We start from the raw sequence: 12465 nt of genomic DNA, 5'->3' as shown, positions 1-12465 counted from the left end.
TGCCTGCAACAGTTCCAGCTGAGAGGACTCGCCACGTCCAGACCCTCCTGCTGCCCCGGCGGTCAAGCTGCTCGCGTTACAAGACGTGAAGTCATAGCAACCAGCAGGATCCGGCCTCTTTGTACGGGGAAGGAAGAGGAGGGCGGGGTGAGCAGCTGGGGGGTGGGCTGCAAACCTCAGCCTGGTACTTCTCTAAAGTACACCCACTGATTTATGTATCTCCCACCATTTTTAGACCCAAAAATGTACAGACAGTTAAGAAGTGCTGCTCAACACAAGAGCAGACTTGACTCACAATTTCTGTGTAACTCCAAAAAGCTACTTCTCAACTGAACGACAATGGCAACAAGGTGGAATGGATGTGTTAATACTTCAGTCGACAAAGTTGAGGTACTGAACATTAACCACGAAAACTTTATGTGTGAATCTAAAATGACATTTTTTATTGGTTTGTAAAATACAAATCGAGAACTATCACTGTGTTCAGCTATACAAGAGCTGCAGTTAGCAAGACATGAAGCTCAACAATCCTCACTGAAGGTGGTTCGTAGCCGTGTAGCTAGCCGCTAAAGCAAAAGCACCTGAGGGGTTAGCATAGCTGCGTGTCATGAGAACATGCGTCGTAAGAATGGCCTCACTAAACACTCCTTTAGGCTTCATTACACTTTGTGGTCACGAGGCAGTGAAACAATAGCACAGTGGTCAGCCATGACATGAGCAGTGGCGCAGGAAGTTCTCCTTTGTTTTCATGTTCAGTCCAGGAAAAGCTGGCTCGGAACAATTACACAACACACTTTGGAAATCAAACTCCGATTAAAATACAGACGGTGGACATGTAAATACACATGTGGTTTGACTTCAATAATGACATGATAATGTTTAATTTTGGCGGAAAATTAAATGGGATTAGTCAATGTTAATGACATCACCATTATCAAAACCCTGCTGCAGTTTTGAAATCATAAATGTGTTTTTAATAGAAAAAGAAAAAAAAATCCATGCCACTAATTGAATGCTATTTAATTCAAATTTAAATAATGAAACAATTTCAGTGAAAAGACGAGACCTCCACAGTGTGTTTTCTGTTTTGTGTCGACCAGTGCGTCACCATTGAGGAAGAAACTCCACTGACTTGTGTGTCCAGCAGAGTTAATGATATCTTGTTGTTATCTTATCATGGCGGTTTCTGCTGCTAACCTTGGCCCCGATTCAAAGGAAATCAATGACTGGGAGGGTGTGTATGAAAATAGCCGGGCAGAGATGGGGACCCCTGACCCCTCCCCCCGGGTGCTACCACCATCATGTGCCTGATAACAACTCGCCTTGATCAGGTGAGATGATTAACGACGGGGGAAAAAAAGCCACGACCCTCCAGCACGACTGACACACGTGTCGAACAACAAGGAAGCTCCCACACACCACTGAGACAAAGACTCACGTTTCAAGGCTGGGAAGACCACAGTAATGGAGCACAAACTTCAACGTTAAAAAGATTTCAGATATGCAGCAGAGTCAGCATCTGAAAACAAGTGAAGTACTGAAGCACTTTGCTTTAATGAGAAATAAGAGTTTAGGACTCAAAATACAAAGCAGCTGTCAGAGATGCTAAAGTTGCTAACAGGTGGCCAAAAACATTTGTTATCAATTCTTGGACGTGCTCCGCTAGTTGTTGGAACCTGCATCCACTGTCTCATGGTGGGGCCCCGTATAGAGCAGGAGTATGGGGTACAACTACAAGTCAGCACTCTCAACCAGCGTAATGTAATATAATGCATTCATGCCGGGAGGGTCTCATGAAAGAGACTCTTACCAGATCAGAAAAGACGAGCAAAGAGCCACATGATGTGCCATACAACACCACACGCAGCTCTCCAGAAAACCTGTAAACAAAAGCTTTCCAACTGTGTATCAGCAGTGAATCGTCATCAGACAACAAAACATGACACAAAACTCTGAGTCCAACTATCTGAGCCAACCCCACCTGCCACCTGAGCTTGCCAGACACTGACCAGACAGAACATTGTGACCACCCAGAGAGAAGGTTGCGCCAAGTATATGCAATCCAATTATCATGGAAAGACGATTGGGAGTTACAGACAGTGGACACAGTCAGGTCACAGCCCGTCCTTACAGGAACACACCACTGCCGACGACAACAAAAGCACCAAGAAAACAAACAGCAGTGTTTCAGTCGGTGATGACCGATAATCCAGCTGCTGTCCTGCTCTCACCTGACAGTCAAGGGGAGACTTGGGTTCCAGGATATTGGACTCGGGGATGACCAAGTCTTCGTGCAGCAGGTCCCAGCTGCGCCAGGAGGTCAGGCGGTGAAAACGCACCATTTTCCCGATTGTTTCAGGTCAAAAAAAAATGCCAGGTGAAGAGTAAAAGTGGAGTCTGGTGTTAAGGAGAGTCCATGCCGGGTGAGTCTGCAGCCAAGACTGAGTGAAGCGCTGACCTGATCAACGGTCAACACACGGGCGAGGTGTGTCCTCCACCTCCAGACTCCTCGAGCATCTGCAGCCCGAGACTCCGCCCCCACAACATATGGAGGGCAGATAATAGATGAATCAGAGTCAGGGGCAACAAAGGACCCCCCCCCCCCACACCCCAAACAACTACACCAGGAAGTGCTTGGTTTCTAGCTGCTCTCACACAGTCCTTTCAACCAGACAAGCATCTCTTTAGATAAGTCTAACAATGACATTTTACGGCTTCTGATTATATTTTCAATCAGTTATTCACAGTTTAAGCATCAACTACCAGCAAATAAAAGCATCTCCCATTAATAAATTTTTCTTTAGGACTTCTCTCGTTACTATTTCTCAAAATAACTGAGAAGCAGAAACACTAAATTCACTTTAAAGCAACAATGAAAGTGATCAAATGAATGAATGACCGGCTGCCATTAATTATGAGATGCAAATGTGACCATCAACAATCAATTCAAAACCATAACAGTTAAAGCACTTCCTCTGCTCCATCATCAAAACTAATATAAATGACTTTAGCAAATTTGCATTTTTAAGCTAACTTTCTAAACTAAGCACATTGAGCCAGGGGTTATGGACGACAGAAGCCTGATCATGCTTCTGTGAGCTCTGAGTTTAGAGGAGAAGATAAGCAACAAATGACATTACAGCATGAAAGGAGTGATCATCGCCGTCGTCACTGATACTTGTCGCCTCATTACCAAACTGTAGCGACTGTCTCGTCGCTTCAGTCGCCTCATTACTGGCCTTTTGTCATTGAAGTGACGGGACAACAGTGGACATTGTGACGGGACAATCAAACTCTCGCACAATTCACATCCACACTCGGGTGCTGGGAAGAGAACATGTGACTCGGAACTAGCTAAAAGCTTTCGCTATAAAAATGAAGGAAGCACTGCAGATGTGTGTATTGGTTGTAGTACTGGTACTGCCAGCTAATAGGAGGTCAGCTGAGGGAAGTCAAGTCATTGTAGAGGCAGTTACACGGGTATTATGAACCAGGAGTTGCATCTCATTGGTGTGTACCAGTACTTGATCTCTCTCTCTCTCTCTCTCTCTCTCTCTCAGTGCACACCACCATTTCCCAGCTGAGGAACAACAATGTCAATCCATCTGCTGTCATCACGGTTCCAGTCAGACATCAACCAAAATAAGACGTCCCCGTGGAGACGCTGCTCTGCCCACTCTCACCAGCTTCTTTCCCGCGGGGCATGTTTTCGGGGCACTTTTGCTGACGCAGATATTTTCCCAGCGACTCTCGTACTCTCGAGCGGTTACACAACAAACCGGGCCACGATGAGGAACTTTGGCTAATAATGATTGACCTTATCCCGGCTTTTTATTGCCGTCGATTATGTGCTAGCATGCGGTCGTGCCCTCGATCAACGCACAATGAAAGTCCAACGTACCACAATAATGATTATGTAAAACTGGAATGTGAATTACGGGGTTGAAGAGATAACCTTGCCTTCAAGAAGTGATGACAATACAAAACAATACTAAAAATGCAATAAACAATACTAAACAATATTGTGTCCTTGGTTCCTGCTACGGTGTCGTCCCAGATCACACTTGAAGACAACTCTCTACTTTTGGAAGATGGCGAGACAGAAGCGCAATCAAACCTCCAATGAACTGGTGACTGGGTGAAGGGTTGATGCAGCTGATGTGGAGCTGAAGTCGGCGCCACTCTCACTCTGCTCTAGAGAGACCACATGAACGACTCCATCCAATAAAGCCAACCCTGTATCTGAGCTTACTCACAACCAGAAAGCGGAAAGACCCTTTCAAACCACAACCGACCTGCTTGACCTTTGAGGGCAGCTGATGTCCACGCAGGGAGACTTATGTTTCACAGCTACCAGTCACAGCAGCGCAGCACACATATGTTTGTGTAGTTATCACAGGCAGGCCCTGCAGTCACCTGGCTAAGTTGGTGTGTTATGACCTTGATGCTCAGACTCAGCAGTGATGAGAACCAAACTAACAGCAAACTGCACTGCATTCCTCCTCTTCCATTCCTTCCCATAAAAGTCCCTCGTGGGCGTCACACAACCCTGACATGTATAATTCGGAAGAAAATTGTGTCACTACAATTCCGGCATCTCAGCAGAGCTCTTCCCTGGAACTGAAAGTTTTTAATGGCGGGGCAAAAAAGGTCAACGTCTGACGGGATCAGGCTTGGTTTAGAGACACAATGGCAGTAGAACTAATGCAAGAGAGAAAGGTAGGAAGAACAAGGAGGTCACGTTTGTTTTTCCACTGAGGTTTTCAGTTCCTCCAAACTATATAACCTCTGTAATAAACGGAAGGCAGCGGCGCTTTATGGCGACGAAACTTTGAACTTTCAACGGTCACTGTCAACTACAATGAAATAAGCAGTAAGACTCCACAAACCTCCCAAGATTCTAAGCTTTAAAAGGCATCGCTCTCTTGTAGTAGAGCAAATGACGAGGTAAAACTGGGGTAAACAGACTTTAGGGAACAGCGTTGAAACTAGAACACACAAGGATGTGGTTCATTCTGAGGTTCAGCTACTGACTAGCCTTTAGCATCACGTTCTACACGAATTACGGCTCAAGTAGCAACTCTCTTAGTTGATGTGTGTTCAGGCTTCATCCACACTGATCCAACATGAATCTTTACCTGACGCACAGGGAATTACTGTAGCTCAGAGTAAACTGTGCCATTGTAGTTTCAGTATCACGGCTCTGTGCTCTTTCTCTGGAACTGAAAGTGTAACTTTTATGGCTGACACTAAAGATAAACGTCTGGTGTGATCCGGGTTGATTAAATAAAACACAGGCAGTAAAACGAACAACTGGCTTACAGGTTACTGACAGAAGAGATATCTGGGCGAAGAGAGATGGAGGTCACATGGTCAAGTACGGTGATTGGAGTGATCATAATGAGCCTAAATCGGGTCTTGGAGAACCAGACACCACTGGGTCTCTATAAAACCTTCCAACAGACTGACCACTAGACCTCCAGTAAACAGTCAGTAGGCATGATCCCAACGGGAGCAGTTGTCACAGCAACCTGAGAAGCCTCACTTATGCTTGGTCTCTAAAACTTCTATAAACCCGGTGGACCCACAAGAGCCGTTCAGCCAAGAAGACAAAAGTGGAACTGGACTTTATTGAGCCTCTGCTCCGGTCTTGGAGACGGAGTAGCTTTTAGCTCAGCTCTTCACGACGTGGCATATTAAACCCATCAACGTCAGATCGCAATTTGTATGTATCATAATACATAATAACATAGACATAATAATAATAATCATAACGCAAATAAACGAATGAGATAATATAGCCACAAATACATAACAGTTCTCACCAACGAATGAATTCAAATGAATACTGTCAAGTAAAAATGACTTGGGGTAAAATACAAAATAAAATGGAAAGCAGACTGAAATAAAAAAATAAATACTACACACACTATGACCAGAGCTCATGAAAACAAGAATAAATAAACCAACTAGATTAAAAGTCTGCCAATAAAGAAGTGAATAACTACACTTATACAAAAATATATAATATATACAAATATATACAAATTGTAAAATCTGTTAGGAATCTTTGCTTGAACTGTTTATCACTTCACAAGTTTACTCTGAACTTCCTGTTGACCCTTGGTGACTCAACAGAAAGGCTCCAAACCAACTCGGCAAGAGTTTTTGAGGTTTGAGATATAAACTATGATCAACATCGCCATCGACAGTGAGTAAATCGGGGCGGCAACACCCCCGTGTGGACAGAGGGCGACACTGACGGTGTACACAGTCAAGTGGCTTGTTTGGATTCCTCAGCAAGAGAGAACAACAAACCACCTGGGCTGTACAGGAGGTCAGATATAGTCCCGGTGCTTTCCAGTGTTTTGGAACATTACACAGCAGTTTTCCCAGTAAACAAGTGTTTTATAACTCGGGCCTGACCCGAGGTTATCCACCTCTAGCGATGATCTAGTGATGATGATGAGCACAAAACACAACACCCAAAACAGAAAAAATCAAGTTGTTTTGTGACTCACCAGTGGATCGGGACTTTCCCTGCGACCCAGCGACCCATGTTCTGGCCGGTCCGGAGTCAGGATGTAGGGGCTCCCGGAAGGCTTCATGTTGGGCAGGCTGAGCGAGCGCAGGTCCTTCACCCCCTGCTCCACCTTCAGCTCATCGCCCGGCCGCGCTGCAGGAAGCAAATGCATATGGTGAGTCGTGCAGAAAAATGACCATCCTGACAAGGTTTTCAACTTCAGCTCTCGTCCACATCACATCACAGAACTGCTGATGTTACTGAGCTAAACCATGTCCAGCACTGCAACAGAGTAGATTCTGGTCTAGTTAGCACCAGGAAAGAGGTGAGACGCTAATGATAGCTAGCAATGTGCCCTGAAGCATGAAACAGGTGAAAAGTAAGTAAGGAAAGACCAGGCTCACGTCACTCAAAGTAGCTTCCTATCTGATTAACTAATGCTCGGGCGTCAACATTATTCACAGGATCTTAGCGCAGTAAAGCCGCCATCAAAACCAGAGCAACGATGGAGCAATAGCTCTACATAAAACACATATATTGGTGAGAGTCTGCTGATAAAGTTGAAGACAAAGGAGCTAGAAAAACAAAGACAGTGATGCTGTGTGTGCTTTATCTCATGCATTTGCTCACCTACTGTTTAGCCCTCACAGATTAGAGGCTAATGTTAGCTAACATAGGAGAGGCGCAGAGAAAACTTTGGTATGAACATAACATTCTAGAAAACTCAAACTGATTCCAAAGCAGAACCCAAGAGAATGGTTTGGAAGCCTCCTGTCATGTGACCAAGTAGCCGTCCAATAGTGACCAGCAGGACAGTAACCGAGTCCAGAGCAACGAGTCGTCACGGCGACTGGCTCAATAGAAAACCAATTAGTCCTGGCAGCGGGTCTTTTATTCCGGGCCTGAATGGACCTTTGATGGTCCAACGGCGACAAGTGTTGCCAAGGCACGGTTCCAGTTTCCGCTCCAAGACCTGGCGGCCGTCTCTGTGTCACGGCGCTGCTTCAGAGCACCGCGGCAGCCGACTGATGCCAGTCTCGATGACATGTGTGGAAGCGGATGGATCAGATTAAGTTCAGGAAGTAGAAGGATTGTTTTCTTCCTGTTCTCTACTTCACGCTGCTGATGATGAGAGGAGTGAAACATTATGACCACACAGCTTGAGGTATGAAAACGCTGCACAGTTTGGGGCTCATGAAGCTGAACACAGGAGCACAGCGGATCCTGAACATGCTGTAAAGCTGATAGAAAGAAAATCACATTGTCACCGGTATCGAGCCATAACATTATAACCACCGTCTTCTCCAGCCAGTTGGCTGTCACCGCTGCAGTAGGTCAGCAGGGTCAAACCAGCAGGGTCAAACCTGCCTGACCATCCTAGATACACAAGAGCACAAGAGGGATATGGTTTAGTTGTCACCTTTAACTTTGAGGTAGTGACCTCCAAAACGATACGCTTCAAAGTTGAGGGACAGCGGTGTGTTGGACTGGTCCAGGAACAGGTCCACCCGGGACAGCTCGATGCCATTCCTCTCAAACACGGGGCCCAAAACCTCCCTGTAGGGGGCATGAGACAGCATGAGCTCAAATGAACCCTGGCCTGACCAACTGGGGGTCTGACCTCAGAGTTTTCTTTTTCATGGCAGGAACTATTTCAGTGTTGATGTCCACGTTGAGGTCAAACTTGAGGCTGAAGCACTCTTTACTGGGATCCTGTAGAGGTTAGCACACAGCAACAACGTTTTAACGATGGCCTACATGATCTTTCACTCACATTTTTGATCTGCAGTAGCTCAACCAGAGTTGATAATAAAACCTATGTTTAAAAGGTGGCTTGATCTTGGGTAACGGCAGACGTGCCGCGGTCTTGTAAACACAGTTTTTGGGAAGTAAACAACGAGATGACTCACATCCGTGTGTCGTCTCCGCGGCTTCTTCTTCACCAACTTGATCCCTCCACTTTTTCGCTCCCTGAAGCAAACAGAGTTTCAGAGGTATCCTGCAAGAGCAGGCGGAGGAGATACTCACCCGCGGTCACTGCTGCCCTCGTCCTCCTCCTCCATGTCAGAGGGGGGGCCGGTGAGCGGGGGGCAGGAGCGTGTGGACACGTTGCGAGACAGGATGGGGGCTGAAAGAGAAATAAGCGAGTGAGAACATCAACACAGACTGGGAGAAGAGGTGACGTCTACCTTGAGGTTGCAAGTCAAATCGCGGGTGCCGGTCAAAGTGCATGTTGTCGGTCCTCTCTGAATGGCGGCGTGAGTCACATGACTCACACAGGTGGAGGGGGTTCTTGTTGTTGAGGTCCTGGCAATCCGGGTGGTGGCAAACCTGCACGCACAACAAACGCAAACTACGTCAACTGAACCGCTTCACTTGTGCGCTGGCCTAGAATTAACCACCGGGCGGCGACGGACATTCCTGAGGCCTGGAGACTCCCACTGTCCAGCCATCTGTCCCCCACTGTGGCACCGCTAATTGACTTTAACTCCCTTTTCCACCTCAAGCGCTGATCTGCGGTCAGCTTACACTTATGTAAGCTAGAACAGTGCAGCGGTAAAACTGACCACAGTTCAGTCACTTCCTGACTGCAGACGAGAGGCGACGGGCGGCAGAAGGCCGTGGGATTAAGGACCAGACAGATCTGACCCACAGGCCCGGCAGAGACACCAGGGGGCTCCAGCCCTTCGGCCCCTCCACCACCATCAGGAAGTTGCAATGTATAGTGAAACAGAATGGAGGGCCAGCTTTTGAACTTCCTGTCTTTGTGTCTGTGAGTATGCTACAATATGTGGAACAACAACAGCTATGTATCGTGTCAACTATTCGACACCTTGACCCCTTAACTGACTCACCAGGAATTTCGGATCAGCTATTTCAGGGCTGTGACTCTTCAAGTACAACAAAACAATTAAGAATGTGAAAGTCAGAAGTGCAGAACCTTTCACCCCTGAACACAATGTCAAATGAAAACTCAGATAATAATAAATAATGATAATAGAAATGCAATAAATCGCAAAAACAGGCCAAACACAGATGAGCAGAAAGAGTTTAAGATCAGTTACTGAAACTTACATCAAACTACAGAGAAATAACATTCTGCCACTAATGAAAAAAAAAGAAAAAATACACAATTTCAATGAATCTGGCAGGAACTTACCCATAAAAATGTGTTTTTAATTAAAAAAACGAAACAAAACATAAAGATATATCAATGAACTTTTGCAAAACAAAAACTTCCCAAGAGTATTCTCGATTTAAAAAAACAGCCATGATAAAAACAAGAGAAATTTGAGAACTGGCCACAAAATTATAAATGGGAAATCGCTATGATCAGAGTACAAATGTAAAACTAATTATGTGGGCTGATTGACCACTAAAAGAAAAACAGAAATTAAGAATGAGGACTGTTATGAAGTCCAGATGACAAGCAACAGACAAGACTGCAGTGAAACAACTCAGATTTGACCCCATCTCTCGCCCCCTCCTCCACTGTTACCGTGATATTCTCCAGAGAGAAGCAAGGCTCTCCCCCGCTGCCACCGGCCGCCTCCATATCCACCATGGTGGGCACCTCGGACCCCGACAAGCGTCCGACTGAGCGACCGCCTCCCTGTGCTGACCTGCTGCCTTATTAATCTACCTCCTATGTCTAGCCAGGTATAATCTCAGATTGAAGAGGACAGAGGGAGGAGAAAGGGGGGCGGCGAGAGAGAGGAGGAGGAGGAGGAGGAGGAAAAGAAAGAGCCCCTTCAGAAGGCCCCCTTCCTAATGGAGGAGCCTAATTGGTGCCTTTGCTCTGTCAAAGCCATCTGACGCTGTGCAGCCTCAGATTAAACTGCAGCAGCAACAATCCCACCACTCCCTGTCATCTAGCAACTCTGCCCTTCCTCTCGGCTGCAGGGTCGCTGCACCGCGGCCCAGACCACCACCACCACCACCCCCTTCACACAGTGGTCTGAAGTTTAAAATAGACGCAGAAATACAAGAGAGCAGTCAGAGAACGCCACTGCTGGTCTGGACCCTTCAGCAGGTTCCTCGCTGTAGCCCACAGAGGGCGGAAGGTGATGAGAATCTCATGGCTTCAGTGACTGAGCAGAAGGAGAAAGGTGGCCTCCCAAACTTCAGAATGAGGAGGCTTTTCTGCCATGCAGCCAGGCAGCTCCATCAAAGAGGTCACCATCCGAATATACAAAGCATTCATACGATAACACACATTTTGCCACGCATTTCCCAGCCTCCATTTTTGGGAAATTCAAAGTTGGACAACTCTCCATGCTCAGAGAAACCGAGGGAGCGCCAGACAGTGGGCTTGTTGTCACACCCTCGTTGTGAGCTGGCACCACTCCTTGTCATGAGCATCAGATGCCACTCACTTTGTTTCGGACAACATCCTTCCAGCAGCTTGTGCTCATCGCTAGGAGTTGAACCAGCACACGTGCAGACTTCATTAGAGGCTAACTAGGATGGTGTTGTGACTTGCTGGTATGATGATGGAGGAATTTGTGTTTCTCCCTCAGACTGAGTCACTGACCTGGACTTCCTGCCTCAGTGGGAGAGGCCCAAGAAAAGACAGCAATGACCTTCAACTACCCCTCAGTTCTGTGCCTGGTCTCCTCCTTGATTCCTCATTAGTCCTTTGGTACTCCAGACAGGATGGCTGTGCAGCGCCCCCCTGCCTCCCCTCCAGCTCAGGTGGTTGAACATCCTCTGCATGAAAGTTTTCCAGTGGCTCTTTTTGCTGCTCGCATAACTCAGATCTGATTGAGTTGAAACATTCCTGCAGCAATTAGACAAGCTAAAAATAGTGAGGGCCGCGTCCAAAGCAAACAGGACTCAGGGATGCAGCGCAAGAGGGAAGTTTCATAATCTGGAGACAGACACCTGGACCAGCGTTGGGGGAGTCTGTTGCAACGTCTGCACTGAGTGATCGATGACTCGTGCCAGGTTGACCCGGTTACCCAGACCATTAGGGGATTAAAGCAGGACGCAGGAATGTGGCCGTGATTTTGGTGTCTGCCAGCCCGTAACGGATCCGTGCCTGCACTCAGACAAGGTTCTGCCAGTGGAACATTCTCAGATGTACTTGTCGTTGGTTCTTTGCAGCAGCGGCAGGAGCCTTGCGGCTGTGACGGAGAGGCTGAAACCTCACACTCGGCTGTTCAAAAAATATGCTGCATATTAATCCTTACCGTAAAAACTGAAGTCACAAACAAGACTTTTGCCAGCAGACCGTTTATAATTTGAGAGAAGCCAGAGAAAGCAAGGCCATGTGACAAGGATCAAAAAATGGAGGAAGGGAGTGGAGACACACAAGGTTCATGAAATTGGTCGATGAGGGACGAGGGAAGGTGGAAGAAGCTGGCTCCCTCCGACGATGCAGAAGAAGGAAGCATGATCTTTCACATCACAGACTTTCAACTTGGTTCAAGTCCATGTGGTGCAATAATGTGCAATATAATGGACAAATGAAATGTCAGAATGTGGCAGCTGCTCTGAGCCAACTAATGTATGGTGAAGGTCGTAGTTCCAATTCTACAACCTATTTTTATATCTATCACACGCCTGGCGCCCATCTTAGCCCAAACTCAATAGCCAGGTGTTAGACTTGTTCGTGCTGGGTTCACTCATGATGGTGCCGTTTTCATGTGCTCACAACCAGAATGAAGAGCCACGTTTGGTCCGTCACCAACATGCAGCTGACCAGTGTGAGTCAGGTTGTTGTGTTTGTGTGTGGCTCATTTGTGTAGACAGAACCCTGCAGGTCTGTGGTTTCGGGATCTAACCATGAGGTGTGATGGGAATTTTGGGCTGCCTGAGTGGCTCCAGAGCAGCTGAGGAGCAGCGGTGCGTATGGGGAGTCCTGATTGCATGTCAGCATACAGGACAACACGTGTCGTGAGTGTTGCGTGCATGTCACACACCAGCTCGCCAGGCCTGGC

At 46.9% G+C, this 12465-nt stretch overlaps 1 protein-coding gene across 6 annotated transcripts in view; it reads right to left on the bottom strand.

Annotated features, from left to right (window-relative positions):
- The window catches only part of plekhg5b (pleckstrin homology domain containing, family G (with RhoGef domain) member 5b), a 43399-nt gene that overhangs the window by 9171 nt on the left and 21763 nt on the right, over window positions 1–12465 (bottom strand). For all 6 annotated transcript variants that reach the window (XM_053848716.1, XM_053848719.1, XM_053848715.1 and 3 more), the window contains 6 exons: window positions 8713–8854; window positions 8552–8651; window positions 8434–8494; window positions 8145–8236; window positions 7944–8080; window positions 6522–6676 (listed from right to left, as the gene is read on the bottom strand). In XM_053848716.1, coding sequence (XP_053704691.1) covers window positions 6522–6676; window positions 7944–8080; window positions 8145–8236; window positions 8434–8494; window positions 8552–8651; window positions 8713–8854 — 687 coding nt within the window. The remainder of the gene's footprint in view (window positions 1–6521; window positions 6677–7943; window positions 8081–8144; window positions 8237–8433; window positions 8495–8551; window positions 8652–8712; window positions 8855–12465) is intronic.

The sequence above is a fragment of the Synchiropus splendidus genome, chromosome 18 (assembly GCF_027744825.2).
Source record: "Synchiropus splendidus isolate RoL2022-P1 chromosome 18, RoL_Sspl_1.0, whole genome shotgun sequence".
NCBI lineage: Eukaryota > Metazoa > Chordata > Actinopteri > Syngnathiformes > Callionymidae > Synchiropus > Synchiropus splendidus.
This window is presented reverse-complemented; position numbering and strand designations above follow the sequence as displayed.